Below are 22607 nucleotides of genomic sequence, written 5' to 3' on the forward strand. Positions count from 1 at the left end.
ATGTTGGAATTGAACTCTGAACTCCGAACTCTGACACCCCAAGCTGTAATTGTGACATGCTAACGGCTACGTTACCGTGGTGCCCGTACCATACTTTTGGAAGTATGAAACTACTGTTAATGAATGCAAAATATTTACAAATTTGATTCCTAAATCATAATTATGTGAAGATGGTAGCAGAAGAATAGTACAAATTATTATATTTAGAATATGTGAAGTGTGTTGTTAGATAATGCCTTTTAACTAAGACTATATGACTTAAGAGTACAGTTCTACTCATGCCTTTGTGTTTTGCCTGAGCTGTTCCCTCCTCCATCCACATGCTTATGAAGGTTTCTGTCTACTGTTTTCCAATCTACTGCTGCAGTGCTCTCTATTGGTGGATTAATATCATTGAAAACAAACTTGTTTGGACAACAGTTTCCATTTACTTAATAATGTCAGAAACATTGCCATGTGCTTTGGGTGTTAAATTTGGAATAAAGGCTGAGGAAGTTAAGGGATAATAGAGAGCTTGGCTGAAAGGATAACTTTGGGAGCTTTCTGGAGATTTAGTTTCTAATTTTAATTAAAATTTCTGAAGTTTTCTTCAATTTCCTGTGAGCACTAACTTGTGCTATTTCACTCTCTCTAAGTAACCGTTCTCATGCTTAAAGTAATGCCCACAGCTGAATTTGACCTTAACAATATGCCCTCTTTTGCTGGAGTCACCTGCAACAAAAAAATCATTGACTGATTTCCAATTGTTCAGTTGCTTTGGCTACCTTCCTTTAGTCCTTCAGTTTTGTACTTTAATCCTCCTTCATCCCTTGTAATATATTATATAATATTTTGCTATATTGTCACTTTTCAAAAGTATTTATAGTTTTGCTAAACTGTAGTGATTAAGCTTTTGCTGTTCAGTTCAGAAATGAATGGTTGTAGAGTGGTAGCTGATCTTGAACCTTGTGGTTCAGGTTCATGGCAGATGCACGGCAGCTCTGACAGGGTCTGCAAGACATTACTTTCTACAAAGCAAAACCCAATAGCATGAATGGCAGCGATGCTTCACTAGCAGATGAACTCAACGCCTTCTATGCCCACTTTGAAAGGGAGAACACAGCTACAACTACGAAGATCCCTGCTGCACCTGATGACCCTGTCATCTCTGTCTCAGAGGCCGATGTTAGGCTGTCTTTAAAGAGAGTGAACCCTCGCAGGGCAGAAGGTCCCGATGAAGTACCTGGCAAGGCTCTGAAAACCTGTGCCAACCAACTAGCAGGAGTATTCAGGACATTTTCAACCTCTCACTGCTACAGGCAGAAGTTCCCACTTGCTTCAAAAAGGCAACAATTATACCAGTGCCTAAGAAGAATAACGTGGGCTACCTTAATGACTATCACCCGGTAGCACTCACATCGACGGTGATGAAATGCTTTGAGAGGTTGGTCATGACTAGACTGAACTCCTGCCTCAGCAAGGACCTGGACCCATTGCAATTTGCCTATCGTCACAATAGGTCAAAGGCAGAGGCAATCTCAATGGCTCTCCACACGGCTTTAGACCACCTGGACAACATAAACACCTACGTCAGGATACTGTTCATTGACTATAGCTCAGCATTTAATTCCCATCATTCCCACAATCCCGACTGCGAAGTTGCAGAACCTGGGCTTTTGTTCCTCCTTCTGCAACTGGATCCTCGACTTCCTAACTGGAAGACCACAGTCTGTGAGGATTGGTGATAACATCTCCTCCTCGCTGACGATCAACACTGGTGCACCTCAGGGGTGTGTGCTTAGCCCACTGCTCTACTTTCTGTATACACATGACTGTGTGGCTAGGCATAGCTCAGATACCATCTACAAATTTGCTGACGATACAACCATTGTTGGTAGAATCTCAGGTGGTGTCGAAGGAGTGTACAGGAGTGAGATATGCCAATTAGTGGAGTGGTGTCACAGCAACAACCTGGCACTCAAAGTCAGTAAGACGAAAGAGCTGATTGTGGACTTCAGGAAGGGTAAGACGAAGGAACACATACCAATCCTCATACGGGGATCAGAAGTGGAGAGAGTGAGCAGCTTCAAGTTCCTCAGTGTCAAGATCTCTGAGGATCTAACCTGGTCCCAACGTATCGATGTAGTCATAAAGAAGTCAAGACAGCGGCTGTACTTTATTATGAGTTTGAAGAGATTTAACATGTCAACAAATACATTCAAAACTTCTATAGTTGTACCCTGGAGAGCATTCTGACAGGCTGCATCACTGTCTGGTATGGAGAGGCTACTGCACAGGACCGAAAGAAGCTGCAGAAGGTTGTAAATCTTGTCAGCTCCATCTTGGGCACTAGCCTACAAAGTACCCAGGACATCTTCAAGGAGCGGTGTCTCAGAAAGGCAGTGTCCATTATTAAGGACCTCCAGCACCCAGGACATGCCCTTTTCTCACTGTTACCAGCAGGTAGGAGATACAGAAGCCTGAAGGCACACACTCAGTGATTCAGGAACAGCTTCTTTCCCTCTGCTATTCGATTCCTAAATGGACGTTGAATCTTTGGACACTACCTCACTTTTTTAATATACAATATTTCTGTTTTTGCACATTTTTAAAAAAATCTATTCGATATATGTAATTGATTTGCTTGTTTATTTATTATTATGTTTTATTTTATTTATTATTTTTTTTCTCTCTCTCTGCTAGATTATGTATTGCATTGAACTGCTGCTGCTAAGTTAACAAATTTCTCGTCAGATGCCGGTGATAATAAACCTGATTCTGATTGATTCTGGTGTTGGATTCTGGCTTGGACTTAGTGAAACTATATCAGGAGCAGGCTTTGGACTGGTAATTTTCCTCTTGTGCTTGAAGGAATCTCTGACCAATTATCATCAACATGTCACCTGCAGTACCAGAGGTCCCAACACACTCGATCACTGCTACGCAACCTCAGGAATGCCTACCGTTCCATCCCTAGACCTCATTTCAGGAAATCTGAACATCTGGCTGTCCTCCTATCTGCATACACACAGAGGCTAGAAAGCAAGGCTTCAGAAGTAAGGGCAACGAAGAGGTGATCGCGGGTGCTAGAGAAGAGACTATTGGATTGATTTGGGTGGACCTGACTATGTTCAAGGACTTAGGGGATCTGAGTGAATATGACATCATTATCACAGACTTTATAAAGTCAGTTGTGGATGAATCTATCTCCACAAAATCATTTAGAGTCTTCCCCAAACAGAAGACTTGGATGAACCAAGAGATCCACAGTCTGCTGAGGGCTCAATCAGTGACATTCTTTTCTGGAGACCAAGTAAAATATAACAAGGTCCAGGTATGACCTCTGGAAAGCCATCTTACATGTGAAGTAGGATTCTGGACAAAAATTGAATCACAGGAGGATGCTTGACAGATGTGGCCGGGCTTGAATGCTATCACCTCCTGTAAAGTAAAACCAAGCAACATACTGTATAAGACAACAAGGTTTCACTCACAGATGAGCTCAATGCCTGCTCTGCTTGCTTTGACCAACAAAACATGGAGGCATCTTCAAGAACTCCCACAGCCTCCAGCGACCCTGTGTTTTCTTCTGAATTACTGACTAGGATCGAATCCAGTTTGCCTGTCATCACAGTAGGTCTATAGCAAATGCCATTTCATTGGCTCTTCACTCTACCCTGGAACTTCTGGACAATGAAGGTGCATATATCACGTTGCTCTTCAAAGACTAGAGCTCTGCATTTCATTCTATCATCCCCTCAAAATTAATAAGCTTCAAGACCCTGACTTCAATACCTCCTTGTACAACTGGATCCTTGATTTTCCTCACTTGCTCAGTCAGTTCTCCTTCACAATCTTCCTCAGCACAGATGCACCGCAAGGCTGTGTACTTGGCTCCATGCTCTACTCAATTTGTACATATGACAGTGAGGCTAAATGGAGCTCCAGTGCCATGTTCACGTTTGCTGATGACTCCTCTGTTGTTGGCCAAATCGAAGGTAATGACAAGTCAGCATATAGGAGGACTGGCTGAGTGGTACCATAACAATAACCTCTCACTCAATGTGGAAAAACCGAAGAACTGATTATTGACTTCAGTAGGAGGGACCCAGAGGCCCATGAGCCAGTCCTCATTGGGGGATCAGAGGTGGAGAGGGTCAGCAACTGTAAATTCCTCGGTGTTATCATTTCAAAGAATCTCTCCTGGTTCCAGTATGTAAGTGTCATTACAAAGAAGGCAAGATGGTGCCTCTACTTTCTTAGAGGTTTTTGGAGATTCTGCATGTCATCGAAAACTTTGACGAACTTCTCTACACGTGTAGTGGAGAGTGTATTGACTAGTGGCATCATGGCCCCATATGGAAGCACCAACACCTTGAATAAAAAGTGGTGGATACAGCTGAGTCCATCACAGGAAAAGCCGTCCCCACCACTGAGCACACCTACAAGGAGCCCTGCCACAAAAAAGCAGCATCCACCCTCTCGGAACCCCACTATTCAGAGCAGGCCCTCTTCTCACTGCTGCCATCAGGAAAGAGGTACAGGAGCCTTGGGTCCCACATCACCAGGTTCAGGAACAGTTGTCACCCTTCAGCCACCAGGCTTCTGAACCAGTTTGGATAACTTCACTCACCTCAACAATGAACTGATCACTGAACACGACCTATGGACTCACTTCTAAGAACTCTACAACTCCTGTTCTTTGTGTAATTCAATTATCTATATATTATTTATTTTTCATATTTGCACTGTTTGTCTTCTTTTGCACATTGGTTGCTTGTCAGTCTTTATAGTTTTTCATTGATTCTGTTGGATTTCTGTGAATACTTGCAAGAAAATGAATCTCAGGGTAGTATACTCTATAGTGACATATGTTATTAAAAAAGCATTCCAAGATGGTGCTGGTTATACAAGGCGAGGCTTTGCAGACAGCTCACCAAACTTTTAGATATTCTTCTTCTGAACTACATTAGCTGCAATCTGCAGCCTGAGATTTCCCTTTAAATAATGTACTTCTGAACTGTCGAAACAAACCAGTTATTTTAAAATCTCCTGAAGGACTTGGTGGACATGACTCTCAGGAAAGTAGTACAACACCTTTAAGCAGGCAAAGATCAAGTCATCATAATGGCCAGAGAAGGGGAGGACTCCAAGCCAGACTAAAACACTGAGGTGTAAAACTTCCTCTGCGCAGCATCTTGTTACCAAATTTACAGTCAGTGGAAAACAAGAAAGAGGACCTAAGGGCAGGATTGCTGTATCAGAAGGAAATGAGGGATTGCTGCATTCTCTGTTTCACCAAGACATGGCTCACTCTGGACCCACTGGATACAGGTCTCTAACCCAAGGGGTTCTCAATCCACCTGATGGCCAGAAATGCTAATTTAGAGGACGTAACAGTTAGTGGCAGTCTGCCTTTTATGGTGGACAGGTCAGGGTGCTCAGACATACCAGTCTTGTTGCACTCTTCTCCTGATCTGAACGTCTAATAATTAAGTGCCGTCCGTTCTAACAATTGAGAGAGTCTCTTCCATGATCCTGACCACAGTTTACATACTGCCAATGACTAATGGTAATATATTGAGTGCTGCAATTAGCAAACAGAAACATCCTACCCTGACATCTTTCAACTCATTGTCAAGGACTTCAATGAGGCTTGCTTGAAGTGGTCTCTGATCAGTTATCATCAGCAGATCACCTGCTGCACAAGGGGTCCTCTCACACTCAACCACTGCTACACTACCGTAAGGAATGCATACCTTTCCATCCCCAGACAGCATTTCGGGGGATTTGATCATCTGGCTGTTCTTCGCCTACCTGCATACAGACAGAGGCTAACGAGGAAGGCTCCAGAAGTAAGGATAACAAAGAGGTGGCTGCAGGAGGCAGAGGAGGGGGGTACAAGATTGCTTTGACTGGGACTGGGCCATGTTCAAGGACCCATCAGAGGATATGAACAAATACGCCACAGTTGTCATGGACTTCATAAAGTCAGTTGTGGCTGAGAGTGTCCCCACAAAATCATTCAGCCTTCCTCAATCAAATGCTCTGGATTAATCAAGCCATCTACAATCTGTGGATTGCCAGATAAGTGACATTCAGGTCTGGCGACCAAGTAAAATACAAGAGGTCCAGGTACGACCTCTGGAAGACCATCCCACACGTGAAATGGGAATTCTGGACCAAACTTAGATCACAGAAGGATGGTCAACAGCTGTGTGGCAGGGCTTGAATGCTGTCACCTCCTACATAGTGAGACCAAGTGACACGTGTGAACTCAAGGTTTTGCTTTCAGATGAGCTCAGTGCCTTTTATGCTGGCTTTGACCAACAAAGCATTGGAGGAACCTTCACAAACTCCCACAGCCCCCAACGGCCCTGTGATTTCAGTCTGTGAGGCCGACATGACAGCTTCCTTCAGGAGGGTGAACCCAAGGAAAACATCTGGCCAAGACAGTGTAACTGACTGAGTACTGAAGACTTGTGCTAATAAACTTGCCCGAGTGTTCACTGATACGTTTAACCACTTGCTACGAAAGTCTAGGGTACAGTCCTGCTTCAAGCAGACTTCAATTTTACCGGTGTCCAAGAAAAACATGGTAACCTACCTCAATGATTTGCATTCAAAAACACTCCTGCCTGAGGAGTGACTTGGGTTCACTCCAGTTTGTCCACCGTCACAGCTGGTCGACAGCAGATACAATTTCATTGGCTCTTCACTTATCTCTGGAACATCTGGACAGTGAAGATACATACATCAGGATGCTCTTCATTGACTACAGCTCTGTATTCAATACTATCATCCCCTCATAACTAATCAATAAGTGCCAAGACCTAGACCTCAATACTTCCTTGTCCATTTGGATCCTCAATTTCCTCACTTGCAGATCCCTGTCAATTCGGATTGGCAACAACATCTCCTCCGCAATCGCCGTCGGTACAAGCGCACCACAAGGTGGTGTGATTAATCCCCTGCTCTACTCGCTTTGCACTTTTGACTGTGAGGCTAAGCACAGCTCCAATGCCATATTTAAGTTTGCTGAAGATGCCGACATCGTTGGCCAAATCAAAGGTGGTGACAAATCAGCATATAGGAGGGAGATTGAAAACCTGGTTGGGTGGTGCCACAACAACAACCTCTGACCCAGCGTCAGCAAAATCAAAGAGCCGATTATTGACTGCAGGAGGAGGAAACTGGAGGTCCATAAATCAGTCCTTATCAGGGGAACAGAGGAGGAGAGGGTCAGCAACTTTAAATTTCTTAGCATTATCATTTCTGAGGATCTGTCCTGGGTCCAGCATGTAAGTGCATTTGCAAAGAACGCATGGCTGTGCTGTTACTTTCTTCGAAGTGTGCGAAGGTTCAGCATGTCATCCAAAACTCTGACAAATTTCTGGAGGTGCACGGTGGAAAGTATACTGACTGGTTCTGTCATAGCCTGGCACGGAAACACCAACGCCCTTGAATGAAACGTCCTACAAAAAGTAGTGGATATAGTGCAATTCTTCATGGGTAAAGTCCTCCCCACCACTGAGCACATCTACAAGGAGTGTTGTTCCAGGAAAGCAGCATCCATCATCAGAGACCCCCACCACTCAGGCCATGCTCTTTTCTCACTGCTGCCATTTTGAAGGAGGTACAAGAGCCTTGGGTCCCACACCACCAGGTGCAGGAACAGATATCAAATCAAATCAAGTTTAGTTGCCATTCGAACCAAATGAGATAGGGTACCTCAGGGGCCAAGGTGCACAAACATACCTGCACATTCAGAGTCATGAGAAAGAGGAAAAAAGAACATAGTTGCATAAAAAAAAAACAGAAATTTTAGACCAGGTTCCTGAGTTCCAAGTTCCAAGTCCCACAAATTAATGGTTCCCGGCAGTTCAGCCTGTAATTGCAACCCCCAACGGAGCCCGGACACCACTCTACAATGCAAGCTCAGGACTGAGGGCTAGTTCGAGTTACAACTGCAGAGACACTGCCCCCTCACCACCTGACCCCCACAAAACAAGGGAAGCAGGCCTGCAGCAACCAATGTCCAGCAGGCTCTTGCAATTGCTAAAGAAGTGTCCAAGACGGTCACTCAGGGTTTCACTGCACGCCACTTCATGCCAACTCGAAGGCACCAACTCCAGCACCTCCAAGTAGCACGCAGCAGCATGGTCTGCTCTCCCGAACCCAATCCGGTTTCTCCTGCAACCTGACAGGCCAGCTCAAGTCCCCCGGCCCAACAGTCCAATTTGACTTCCTCCCCAGTCCCACGAGCCGATTCAATCCCCTGGCCAGCTGACTTGCCTTCTCCAAACCACCGGCCAGCTCTCACAACACCTTGTTTTCGACTTCAAACAGTGAGCAGCTCACTGATGCGATAGACCTGCTGTACAAGTGGTTATTGGAGTAAAGAATAGTCTTACTATGTACAAAAACACATTTAACAAGGAGAAAAGCACCTTCGGTTGGCCCCCAAGAGGCCACTGTGTGTACACGCGTCACCATCTTACCGGAAGCTATTACCCCTAAACCATCAGGCTCTAGACCCAGAATGGGTAACTTCACTCACCCTAACACTGAACTGATTCCACAACCTGTCCACTCACTTTCAAAGACTCTACAACTCATGTTCTCAGATTTATTTATTTATTTACTTCTTTTTGTTATTGCACGATTTGTTTTCTTTTGCCCATTGGTTGTCCATCTTTGTTGTCCACAGTTCTTCATTGATTCTCTTGTGTTCCTTTGTATTTACTATGAATGCCTACAAGAAAATGAATCTCAGGGTAGTATATAGTAACATATGTACTTTGAACTTTTGAACATGTACATACTTTGATAATAAATTTTCTTTGTACCTTTAAACCTTTGACACAGTCCTTGCGGCTTTTCTCTTCCAATTGCCTCAGGTGGGCCAATTCTAATTTCTTGGTGCAAGTTATGACGCAAGAAACAATGCGTAGTCACTTGCATGCATTTCTGTCATAGCTTAAGTACTAGCAGGGGGTAAAAAGTAACGAAGAGAGAAATCTGTGCAGAATCTTTATAATAAGCTTCCTGTAATGTCGTCAAGTTCTCTCTATTTTGCTTCTGGGGTTTATCAGTGTTTGTCATCACAGATGATAATTTTGCACAGGTGTGATTTATGAACTGAACTCCTGCAGCCAGGACTGTCATGCCCGAACTGATATTTAATATTTAAACTGCTGCTTCCACCTCCACGGTCCTTAACACTCAGGGGAAAAAAGTGAATGAGGTTCCAGTTGAACACAGCTCCTAGCATCCAATTTATTTTGCAACTGAGGGCAATTGATTGTTGAAGATCTAATGTTTCAAATCTTAAATGCGTAATTTTCTTCATTTTTAATTGATTTTTTTTTACAGTAGACTACGATCAAGCTTTGAAAATCTTAATGTCAAGACTTCTTCTTTATAAATGATACTTTCTTTTTAACAGAGGAAACCGGCAGGAAATCCGGATGGTCTTCCAGCATCTCCAGGTATATGATTATTAATGCACTGCCAATTAATATTGAAGAAAGTTGAAGATTGGGGATTGATCTGGGGATCTCCCACTTGACAGGAGTGAGATGGGTGGGACCTCAAAATATCCAGAGACAAATTGGTAATGGCTTTAACGTGATTCCCCAGTACACCCTGATAAAGGTAACCTTAAAATTTGACATATTTGACTATTAACTGATGTTTTATGCTTTTCTGCTAATTTCTTAATAATTTCCAAGTACTTACCCTGAATCTTCACAATTTAAAGCTAAGTTAATTACATGAAGCTTTGCCAAGGGCATTTGGGAAGTACAGTTTTATAATATAAAGACAACCAATGTTAATATTTCATTTTTCATACCAAAAATTATGCAAATTGCTAACATTCCTGTCACCATCTTTACTGCATGTGATATTTGTTAATTTACAAGTACTAATGTGGCATTAGCATTTTTTAAAACATGTCCAGGAAATCAAAGATATCGATCAAAAAAGATTTTCCTCTTCTGTGCTTAGATTAGCAGGTCCCAATTACATTTGTCAATTACATTAAGGTGCAAATTTACATTTGATAACCAATCTCCATATTTTCCATTGGTCTAAAATGTATTGAATGAGTCAGACTTCCTGAATACTTGCACCCAAGTGGTTTGTCTCCATCTGTTATTACATCTCCAGTGTTTAGTAATGCCTTCACAATGATTGTCAGCACTTAAGTTCCTTTAAGGTTTGTGACCGTATTCCCCCATTCTGGTGATTTATGGCCTTGCAGTCTAATTATATAACTTGCATTTGTTATATCTTCTGTGGTTAATTCGCTTTTGAGGAAAATAAGCTGATTATGTCTGCCCTTGTGAATATTTGAGAGAAAATAATACTCTGTTTACTGCCCTGTAATCATATTCTATTTCAAGTCAGTTTTCATCTTCTATTGTCCTGCCTCTGCTTCAATGTAATTAAAACAGAATTAAGTTCTTCATGTTGCACTTTATATCTGTCACTATGACCTTTACTAATTCTTTCTTTCCTCCATTCATTCTTTTTCTTTTCGAAGTGGAGACATAAGAGACTGCAGGTGCTGGAAATCTGGAGCAACACACAAAATGCTGTAGGAACTCAGCAGGTCAGGCAGCACCTATGCAGGGAAATAAAGAGTCGACGTTTCGAGCTGAGACCCTACCTGAATTCTGCCTGAATTGTGGAGTTTCTCCATTGTTTTGTTCAGATTATTCAGATTTACATTGACTCTTTGACCAGTAATTTGTTTATTCATTACTCATAGCTATTTCGGAAATAGTTTTATCTCTAATTATAGAAGTAAATAGCTTTTTTAAGAAAATAAAGGCAAACCAAATTTGTAGTATTTCAAATTTTTATGTTAAAGATGAAGCCAATTGTTAAAATTATTAATGCTGATTAAGTCCATCTTTACAGCATGTTAACTTAACATCCTACCCATTACACCACTGGCATTTAGGGCAGCAATGAAGATCTTTCATCTCTGTCTGTCCATACCGATGCACACAGCTATATAGGATTCTTCATTGCTGTTTCTGCAACAAATTTTTGATCAGTCAGGGTTGTTAGCCCTGAGCTGACCCCCCCAGACCTGGAGGACCAGTGGACCACTCTTAGTCTGGCCTGTTTGGCATTAACCCTACCAAGAGCCATAACACAAGGCCCTGTCTCCAGCCAACATAGCTGCCTGGGTTATTGAGGCACACAAGCCTCCAAACCCTACGACAAGGTTGTGGTCCTCTTGGAGTTTTACAGCATGTGGAGTTTGCTAATCTATTAATAGTAATGTAGCATTAGTATTTTCAAAATTAGATTCTGCAAAGCTGCTGTTTGGACCTTTGAAACGGCAGCAAGTTAACATGACACAGTGGTTTAAGTGGGAGATATTATTGGGAGTGCTCCTGCCAGGACTGTGAGGGAAATTGAAGGTAATGCAGATTCCAACAGTACTTCAGCCATTTTTATGGTATTCCCAGTTTAACGAGCTGTTTCAGGTAATCTTGTGAGGTATATTTAATTATAGGTTCTACTAAAAGCTGTTTTTATTTAAGTTTTACAATTGCTGCTTACACCATTGAATAGAGTTTTAATGAGACTACTGTGGTTGATGGGACTACTGTGGTTGATGAAACTACAAATTTATAAGCTTGCTACATTTCCATTGGAACTTCGATAATTGGTTATGGTCAAGCCAGGAAATAAATTCAAATTAATGCATCACAATTCATTTTTGCTAATTCATAACAGAATGTTGAAACTAAATATTAACTATATTAATCCAAATGACATTTACATCCTCTCAAAAGTTTTTTTTTAAGTTGGAACTTGGTCATATCAAATTACTTGTTTGCCTTGCTACAATTTTGTTTGTAAAAGTTTAAAGTATTGCAAGTATTTTATTTGCAGTCGATATTCTGCACCATCAATTGAAAACAGGCCCAGTATCTGGGGTGAAAGCCCTCCAAAATTTGTCACGAAACCAACACGACAGATTGTCAATGAAGGGCAGAATGGCAAATTCTCCTGTAAGATAACAGGACGGCCTCAACCTCAAGTAACCTGGCTGAAGGTAAACCAAGGTTTTTGTGTCTCCTAAAATATTGAACATTAAGAATATAGTACTGTCCAAAAGTCTTCGGCACTCTTGATTTTTTTAATATGGCTTCCATAAAGCCCTGACTCTCAACATCATTGAGGCTGTCTGGGATTACCCAAAGAGACAGTGAGACAAGTGAGACAGCCAAAGTCTGCAGAAGAACTGTGGCAAGTTCTCCAAGGTGCTTAGAATAACTTACCAGCCGAGTTTTCTTATAAAACTGAGTGTCAGTGTCCCTGAGAGAATTGATGCAGTTTTAAAGGCAAAGGGTGATCATACCAAATATTGATATGATTTATTTTTTAAGACCTTAATATATATGAGCAGAATTAGGCCATTTGGCCCATTGGTACAGCCCTTTTAATGTTTACTGCTCTTTAGCGTAATTTTTTTTGATATTTAGAGACTTTTCATCTCTTTATTTTTGAAAGCACCTTCATTTTACAGATTTTATTTACATGTGTCTAAGACTTTTGCACAGTAGTGTACATCCTTATGAAATAAAATGTGAAATATATTTTTGAAGAATTATATGGTATTTCTGTTCAATCTAACCACTGCTGATATAACAAGGGGGAAAGTGGCAAACACTGAGCAAGCCAGGCATAATCTCTGCAAGAAGAGGCAGTGTTAATGTTTCTGTTTGAGACTCTTCATCAGAAATGAAAAAGTGAGAAAACAACTTTTAGTTGTGGAGAAGTTGGCAAGGAGTGGAAAATACAGGACTGTGCTAAAGTCTTAGGCATATTATATATAGTTAGCGTGTCTAAGACTTTCGCAGAGTACTGTAATTGTCAATGTGGACTGGAGAGTGAGTTTGTAAATCTGGCAAGAGCAAAGGATGTTGGGAATGACGAGTAATCCAGGAGGGTGTGAGACAGGTGGCAGAGAAAGTGTGCCGGGGCGGGTGGTGGCTCGAGTGCAGACACACCCAGCACTGAGGTCATTTGATTCCAAACAGTTGGTTTATTGGAGCCATAGAAAAGTACAGCACAGAAACAGGCCCTTTGGCCCATCTACTCCATGCTAAGCCATTTACACTGCCTATTCCCATTGACCTACACCGGGACTATAGCCCTAGAATCCATGTACCTATCCAAACTTCTCTTAAACTTGAAACTAAGCTCACGTGCATCACTTGCACTGACAGTTCATTCTACACTCTGACAACCCTCCGAGTGAAGAAATTTCCCCTCATGTTCCCTTAAACTTTTCACCTTTCACCCATAACCCAAACTCTAGTTGTAGTCCTACCCAACCTCAGTGGAAAAAACCTGCTTGCATTAACCCTATCTATACCCCCAAAATTTTGCATACCTCTATCAAAACTCCTCTTAATCTTCTACATTCCAAGGAATACAGTCCTAACCTATTCAATCTTTCCATATAACTCAGACCCTCTAGACCCATAAACATCCTTGTAAATTTTCCCCGTACTCTTTCAACCTTATTTACATTTTTCCTGTAGGCAGGTGACCAAAACTGCACACAGTACTCCAAGTATGGTTTTCCATAACACGGACTCAACCTACAAATTGACCTTCAGGGAATCCTGCTCAAGGGCTCCCAAGTCCCTTTGCAACTCTGATTTTTGAACTTTCTGCTTGTTTATAAAATAGTCTATGCCTTTATTCCCGCCACCAAAGTGCATTACCATACACTTCCCTACTCTGTATTCCATCCATGCCTTCTTTGCCCAATTCTCCAATCTTTCTTCGTCCTGCAGACATCCTGCTTCCAAAAAAGTTCAAAAGTAAATTTGTTATCAAGGTACGTATGTGTCACCACACAATGCTGAGATTCATTTCCTTGTGGGCATACTCAACATATCTATAAAATAATAACCATAACTGAATCAATGAAAGGCTGCCCAGCTAGGGCAGTCAACCAGAGCGGAGAAGACAACAAACTGTGCAAATAAGAGAGGAGTAATAATAATAAATAAATAAGTACAAAATATCCAGAACATGAGATGAAGAGTCCTTGAACATGAGCCCATAGGTTGTGGGAACATATCAATGATAAGGCAAGTGAAGTTGACTGACATTATCCCCTTTGATTCAAAGGCCTGATGGTTGAGGGACAGTAACTTCTTATGAAACTGATGGTGTGAGCATTGAGTCTCCTGTACCTTTTTTCTGATGGTAGCAATGAGAAGAGAGCATGTCCTGGGTGGTGGGGGTCCCTAATGATGGATGCTGCTTTTCTGCTACAACGTTTCATGTAGATGTGCTCAGTGGTTGGGAGGGCTTTCCCCGTGATGGACTGGGCCAAATCCACTACTTTTCATTTAATTTTCCGTTCAAGGGCATTGGTGTTTCCATACCAGGCTGCAATGCAACCAGACAATATACTCTCCAATACTCATCTATAGAGGCTGGTCAGAGTTTTAGATGTCATGCCGAATCTCCACAAACTCCTCAGGAGGTACAAACACTACTGTGTTTTCTTCACAATTGTACTACCTGCTCCTCCACAAGTCTGGTTACAAAGCTGTTAATTCCATTATCCAGATCATTGACATACAACATGGAAGAAAGTGGTCACAACACTGCTTAAGGCGATTAACCAAGAAATAACTGAGGCTTGTAAGGAGGCAACGGCAGTTGTCATGGGGGATTTTAACTTCCACATAGATTGGGTGAATCAGGTTGGTCAAGGAAGTCTTGAGGAGGACTTCATAGAATGCATCCGTGATGGCTTTCTTGAGCAGCATGTTAGTGAACCTCCAAGGGAAAATGCTATCTTAGATATAGTCCTGTGCAATGAGACAGGTAAGATTAACGATCTTGTAGTCAGGGGTCCTCTTGGAAAGAGTGATCATAATATGATTGAATTTCACATACAGATGGAGGATGAAATAGATCTAAAGCCAGTGTGTTATGCTTAAACAAGGGAGACTACAACAAGATGAGGGAGGGGTTGGGTAATGTGGATTGGGAGCACAGGCTATTTGGTAGGACAGTTGAGGAACAGTGGAATACTTTCAAAGAGATTTTTCACAATGCTCAACAGAAGTATATTCCAGTCAAAAGTAAGGACAGTAAGTGTGGGGACAGCCAGCCTTGGATAACTAAGAAAATAAAATATAGTATCAAATTAAAAGCTCATGTGTACAAAGTCCCAAAGAGTAATGGGAGACTGGAAGATTGGGAAAACTTTAAAAAGCAACAAAGGACAACTAAACAAGAAATATGGAAAGGGAAGATAGAGTATGAAAGTAAATTAGCACAAAATATAAAAACATAGCAAAAATTTTTATAAATATATAAAGCGGAAGAGGATGGCTAAGGTCAACGTAGGTCCCTTGGAAGACGAGAAGGGGAAATTGATATTGGGTGAGAAGGAAATGGCCGAGGCATTGAATGACTATTTTGTGTTGGTCTTCACGCTGGAGGACACACCTAATATGCCAAAGAATGATGTTATGGATGAAATGGGAGGTGAGGACCTCGATACTAAAGAGATAGTGATAAGCAAACTAGAGGGCCTGAAGGTAGGTAAGTCCCCTGGTCCTGAAGGGATACATCCCAGGGTGCTGAGGGAATTGGCGGAGGTTGTAGTAGACATGTTGGTAATCATTTACCAAAACTCTGGGAAGGTCCCAGCGGACTGGAAGACAGCAAATGTCATGCCACTCTTTAAAAAAGGATGTAGGCAAAAGACTATAGGCCAGTTAGCTTAACTTCTGTAGTCGGGAAAATGCTTGAAGCCGTCATTAAGGAAGAAATAGCGAAACATTTAGAAAGGAATGGTTCCATTAGACAGATGGATTCAGAAAGGGCAGGTCCTGTTTGACAAACTAACTGGAGTTCATTGAGGACATAATGAGTGCAGTGGATAGAGGGGAACAGGTGGATGTCGTCTACTTGGATTTCCAGAAGGCTTTCGATAAGGTGCCGCACAAGAGACTTATAAATAAGATATGGATGCATGGAGTTGGAGGAAGTGTATTGGCATGGATAGTGGATTGGTTAACCGATAGAAGGCAGTGAGTTGGTATAAATGGGTGTTTCTCCGGTTGGCAGTCAGTGGTGAGTGGGGTGCCGCAGGGGTCAGTGCTGGACCCGCAGCTGTTTACCATTTACATTAATGATTTAGAAGAGAGGACTGAGTGTGATGTAGCAAAATTTGCTGATGACACTAAACTGAGTGGAAAAGTAAATTGTACAGAGGATGTGGAGAGTCTGCAGAGGGATATAGATAGGTTAAGTGAGTGGGCCAAGGTCTGGCAGATGGAATACAACTTTGGTAAATGCGAGATCATCCACTTTGGAAGGAATAATAGAAAAGTGGATTATTATTTAAATGGTGAAAGATTGCAGCGTGCTGTTGTGCAGAGGGACTTGGGAGGGCTTGTTCATGAGTCACAAAAAGTTGGCTTGCAAGTACAACAGGTTATTAAGAAGGCGAACGGAATGTTGGCCTTCATTGCTTGAGGGATTGAATTCAACAGCAGGGAGATCATGCTGCAACTATACAGGGTACTGGTGAGGCCGCACCTGGGGTGCTGTGTGCAGTTCTGGTCTCCATATTTGAGGAAGGATATACTGGCTTTGGAGGCAGTGCAGAGGAGGTTCACCAGGTTGATTCCAGGGATGAGGCAAAGACTATGAGGAGAGATTGAGTCGCCTGGGACTATACTCTCTGGAATATAGTAGAATGAGAGGGGATCTTATAGAAACATACAAAATTTTGAAAGGGATAGATAAGATAGAAGTAGGAAAGTTGTTTCCATTGGTAGGTGAGACTAGAACTAGGGGACATTGCCTCATGATTCAGGGGAGAAGATTTAGGATGGAGATGAGGAGAAACTGTTTTTCCCAGAGAGTGGTGAATCTGTGGAATTCTCTGCCCAGGGAAGCAGTTGAGGCTTCTTCACTAAATATATTTAAGATACAGTTAGATAGATTTTTACATAGTAAGGGAATTAAGGGTTATGGGGAAAAGGCAGGTAGTTGTAGCTAAGTTTACGAACAGATCAGCCACGATCTTATTGAATGGCGGGGCAGGCTCGATGGGCCGGATGGCCTACTCCTGCTCCTGTTTCTTATGTTCTTATGACCCCTGCAGAACGCCACTAGTCACTGGCAACCAACTAGAAAAGGCTCCCTTTATTCCCAGTCTTTGCCTCCTGCAAGGAAGCTAATCTATCCATGCTCATATCTTTCCTATAATACCATGGGCTGTTATCTAGCTAAGCAGCCTCTTGAGTGGCTCTTTGTCAAATGCCTCCTGAGAATCCAAGTAAACAACATCCACTGACTCTCCTTTGTCTATCCTGCCTGTTATTTCCTCAAAGAATTCCAACACCTTTGTCGAGCAGGATTTCCCTTTAAGGAAACCATGCTGACTTTGGCCTTTTTTCTATTATGTGCCTCCAAATACCCTGTAATCTCATCCTTAATAATGGACTCTAACATTTTCCCAATCACTGAAGTCAGGCTAACTGACTGCAATTTTGGCCTGTCTTCTGCTTGGCCTTCTTCAGAGTCACGGTATACACTGCATCTACTTGTATACCACTTGCCCCATCCTCGGTATTATCACTCCAGTTCCCAACTACCTGCCAAATTAGTTTAAACCCTCCCCAACAGCTCTAGCAAACCTGTCCGTGAGAATATTGGTCCCCTCGGTTTCAGGTGTAACCCATCCCGTTTGTACAGGTCATAGCTTCCACAGAAGAGATCCCAGTGATCCAGATATCTAAAACCCTGCCCCCTGCACCAATTTCTCGGCCACACATTCATCTGCTGAACCATCCGATTCTCACCCTCAATGGCACGTAGCACAGGCAGAAATTGAGAGATTACTACTGCTTTTTAGCTTTCTATCTAACTCCCTATGTTCTCTCTTTAGGTTCAGCTAGGCAAATTAATGTGTTGGTGGAGAGGTATTCACTGGGCCTATAGGGACATGGATTTGTAAAGCATGGAACAGACCCTTCAACCCAAGTCATCCGTGATGATCAACAATTTCTCTCTGAACCAGTCCCATTTGTCTGGATTTGACTGATATCCCACAGGAGATGGTGTGAGAGCATAAGTGTGGAAAATAGACAAGAAATAAGCAAAGGCTTTGTCAGTTGTGGTAGAGGGAAAGTTTAGTTCCCTTTAACAATCCTACTGTGCAGATTACTTGCATTCCTGAAGTTACTTTAGCCACTATTCATACATGGATGGAATTGATTTCCTTTTCACTGAATAATTGTTATACATCAGTCTGATCACCAGGGGGCACCAGAGTCTTCTAGACTCTAATACATTGCCACCTCTGCCTATTAGTTGCTTATTTTCCTCTGATATTATTTTAGTTTTCAGTGCACCTGTGCCTTGTTTTGTCTCCCTATTTAAGTTGCCTGTTTGTCTTTGCTCAGTCTTGAGTTTACCTTACCATGTGTGAAATGAGTCATTTTGACATTTCTCGAGTCCTAGCCTGTGTTCTAGCCTAGCCTGCTGTACTCACCGTACACCCATGATTGTGTAGCCAAGTTTCCATCAAACTCAATATATAAGTTTGCTGATGACACCACAATTATCTCGGGTAATCTCGGGTAATGATGAGTTTGAGTACAGAGAGGAAATTAAGAACCTGGTGGCATGGTGTGAAGACAATAACCTATCCCTCAACGTCAGCAAGATGAAGGAATTGGTTGTTGATTTCAGAAGGAGTAGCGAACCACACAACCCAATTTACTTCGGTGGTGCGCAAGTGAAACAGGTCAAAAGCTTTAAGTTCCTCGGGGTCAATATCACAAATGACCTGACTTGGTCCAGCCAAGCAGAGTCCACTGCCAAGAAGGCCCACCAGCGCCTTTACTTCCTGAGAAAACTAAAGAAATTTGGCCTGTCCCCTAAAACCCTCACTAATTTTTATCGACACACCATATAAAGCATTCTTCTAGGGTGCATCACAACCTGATATGGAAGTTGTCCTGTCCAAGACCGGAAGAAGCTGCAGAAGATCGTGAACACAGCGCAGCACATCACACAAACCAATCTTCCGTCCTTGGACTCACTTTACACCGCACACTGTCGGAGCAGTGCTGCTAGGATAATCAAGGACACGACCCACCCAGCCAACACACTTTTTGTCCCTCTTCCCTCCGGGGGAAGGCTCAGGAGCTTGAAGACTCGTATGGCCAGATTTAGGAACAGCTTCTTTCCAACTGTGATAAGACTGCTGAACGGATCCTGACCCGGATCTGGGCCATACCCTTTGCACTACCTTACTTTCCATTTTTCTATTTTCTATTTATGATTTATAATTTAAATTTTTAATATTTACCATCAATTTGTAGTCCAGGGAGCGGGAGACGCAGAGTCAAATATCGCTATGATGATTGTACATTCTAGTATCAATTGTTTGGCGACAATAAAGTATAAAGTATTCTCTACAAACCAATCCACAAGAAAGATTCTTTGTTCAACTCCATCCTTGTCCCCAGTCTCCTCTGTGCTTGGGTCCACCTGGTCGAAGCCTCTCCGGAAGATGGGCAACTTCACCATATCAACCCCAGGTCAAACCCAGCCTAGTAACCACCCCTTGTAACAATAATACACAAGTTCTATCCAATTTAGTGTATTAATTGATGTGCCAAGTTTTCCCTTCTCCCTCTGTCCCTCTGACTATATCCCTTGCCCATCTTCTGGGTTTTCCCCCCTCCCCCTTTTCCTTCTCCCTGGACCTCCTGTCCCATGATCCTCTCATATCCCTTTCACCAATCACCTGTCCAGCTCTTGGCTGCATCCCTCCCCCTCCTGTCTTCTATCATTTCGGATCTCCCCCTCCCCCTCCCACTTTCAAATCTCTTACTATCCCTTCCTTCAGTTAGTCCTGACGAAGGGTCTCGGCCCGAAACGCCGACTGTACCTCTTCCTACAGATGCTGCCTGGCCTGCTGCGTTCACCAGCAACTTTGATATATGTTGCTTGAATTTCCAGCATCTGCAGAATTCCTTGTGTTTGTGCCAAGTTTTAATTTGGTTTCTGATGTTTTGACATTTTAAGATAAACTTTTATGGGTTTTATTCATTCCCTACAAGGTTCTGAAAACTTTAGTAAGATCATTATCCAAAGTAAATTTATTATCAAAGTAGTACTGTTTGTGTCACCATATACATTTTCTGAGATCCATTTTCTTGTGCGCATACTCAATAAATCTGCAGAATAATAAACAGAGAAGAATTAATGAAAGGCTGGCCAACTAGAGTGTTCATAATCTCAAATCAAAGAAAACTCTACATTCCAGAACCTTCCATAGCCAGAATCATTGTTGCTTGTTATACTGCCAAGGGCAAACAGTGTTTGATCAATATGATTACATTTTTAAATGAGAGACGATGAGGATTATGCAGTTTGTGGATTTTCAGAAGGCTTCTGATGAGCTCTGCAACTAGTATTTCACTGAGGTTGATAGAATGCATGAGTTATAGTGAATGGTTGTTTTTTGGACAGGAGGAAGGTGAATAATGGCATTTCCTAGGGTTTAGTATTGGGCCTTTGCTTAGTCTGATCTCTATTCATGACTTGTGGCTCCAGGCCACACTCAGTAAATTTGTCAATGACACAAGACAAAGGAGAAGAGAATTAAAAGTGAAACAGGGTTGAATTCTCACTCAGTCTGGAGTCTGCAAATGTGGCGGAGGAGGCAGGTTCTATTGGAGACTACAAGGGACAGAAACTAGTTATATTTTAATGTAATTATATAATAACCCTTATCGTTTGTAAACTGCAAAGGGATAGATAACGACTTACAAACAGTGGGTCAGAGTCTGGGCATCCTGTTGTGAGTAACTCACCAGCAGACATCCCAGTACTTTCCCACCATTTGCAAGGCATAGTTTGGAGTGTGGCAGAACACTCTGCACTTGCTTGTGTGAGTACAACTCCAATAATGTTCAAGACTTTGAAAACATTCAGCCCATTTGATTGGTACTCTGACCAAGTACTGAACACTTATTCCCTCCACCATGAGGACACACTAGTTGCGTTGTGTGCCTGCAGTTGTTCACCTGGGACAGTACCTCTCAGGCTCCCGACCCGTAGCTAAGGTCAAGGTCGGAACCTGTATGTTCCCCTCCTGATCTGGAAATATATGGGAAGAGTTTATTTGAGATGGTGGGGAGATTGTTTAGATTACTGGGTCTGACTCCTGGAATTCCTTGAGGAACAGCATGGCCAAAGTGAAGGACTACTGTGTTTCAAGACAGTTTCTCACCATCACCCTACTTGTTGGGGGCAGTCAAAACCCAGAAAATTATATCAAACGTGACAGGATTCTGAATGGGATCAAACCAAGTGGCTGCTGTGAGAGGAGAAAGAGGTGATAGTGTTTGGGAGTTGGCATCTTGTGTCTTTGTGATTGGTGGTGAAGAATCTACTTGAGGGGGTTGGGGTGGGGGAGGGATTGTTCTGAATTTTGGGCTGCAGAGAAAGGACTGCAGACATATCCGGTGGAAGAAAGCTCCATTCACTATTGCTGTTTTTATTGGTGTTCCTGCAGTGGATCCAAGATATGGGGGTGATGCTTGTGAAGCTGACAATCTCAGCAATCACTCTAAAGATCTGAGCCAATGTATTTATGGAGCCCTTGACATATTTTCCCATCTTACTTTTTCCAGAAGCACTTTCAGGGAGCCAGAATATTTTGGGTTTTAAGTGTGATTCATTATTCACAGTTAATTCCTCCATTAATCCAAGAATAAATCAGCCAAAGGGGAATGCAAACTAAACTAAGAGTTATCTTTCTACTCTGTGCGGACTTCTAAGTCTGCAGAAAAGTGTGTGCTAAATATCAGTGGGTCTCTCGGTAAATCAGCAAATTGGGTGAGAAACCTTGAAGGGAAATTTAAATGAGGCTTGAGAAGTGATATGGCCTGGGTCTCATTTTTTCTGTAGTAGGTTCTATTTCCCTTATTCCTCTCAGATCAAAGCCCACGCAGCGTTAAAACTGGAGCCAAGGGCACTTTCTTAAAATGCTGCATAGTGTTGATATTTACAATTACTGCTCATTGTTGCTGACATGAACGGGAGTATGGAATCTCGGGTCAGGGAATGCCCATTGAATTCCAGACTATTATAAAGATTTTGATGATATTTAAAAGATAATGGATAATGGAGAGTGGGGAACACTTTTTTAAAAAATGGATCCTCCCTTTTGGGAAAAATACTGTGTAACTTTATAAATATTGCTCAAATTTAAACACACATCTTTGAACTGGAAGAAGTCCAGAGAGGCTCAAGATTTAATGTCAGCAATGACTCAAGTGAAAAGCTAGGACAGCAATTTTTAACCAACCTAGGATCTGGATCAAGGTGATCTACATTATTGACCAAAGACTGTAACTCAGTCCAACAGTAGATTGTGATTTTAAAGACCATAAGAAAAAGGAGAAGAATTGGGCTGTTCAGTCTATCGAGTCTACTCCACCACTTCATCATTTTCTTCTCAACTCCATTCTCCTGCCTTCTCCCCATATCCTTTCACACCCTAATCAAGAACCTATCAACCTCTGCCT

At 42.2% G+C, this 22607-nt stretch overlaps 1 protein-coding gene across 2 annotated transcripts in view; it reads left to right on the forward strand.

Annotated features, from left to right (window-relative positions):
* Window positions 1-22607, forward strand: part of LOC140199600 (myosin light chain kinase, smooth muscle-like) — a 356925-nt gene that overhangs the window by 150557 nt on the left and 183761 nt on the right. For both annotated transcript variants that reach the window (XM_072261938.1, XM_072261940.1), the window contains exons 4-5: window positions 9428-9470; window positions 11899-12061. In XM_072261938.1, the coding sequence (XP_072118039.1) occupies window positions 9428-9470; window positions 11899-12061 (206 nt within the window). The remainder of the gene's footprint in view (window positions 1-9427; window positions 9471-11898; window positions 12062-22607) is intronic.

Source organism: Mobula birostris, chromosome 6 (assembly GCF_030028105.1).
Source record: "Mobula birostris isolate sMobBir1 chromosome 6, sMobBir1.hap1, whole genome shotgun sequence".
NCBI lineage: Eukaryota > Metazoa > Chordata > Chondrichthyes > Myliobatiformes > Myliobatidae > Mobula > Mobula birostris.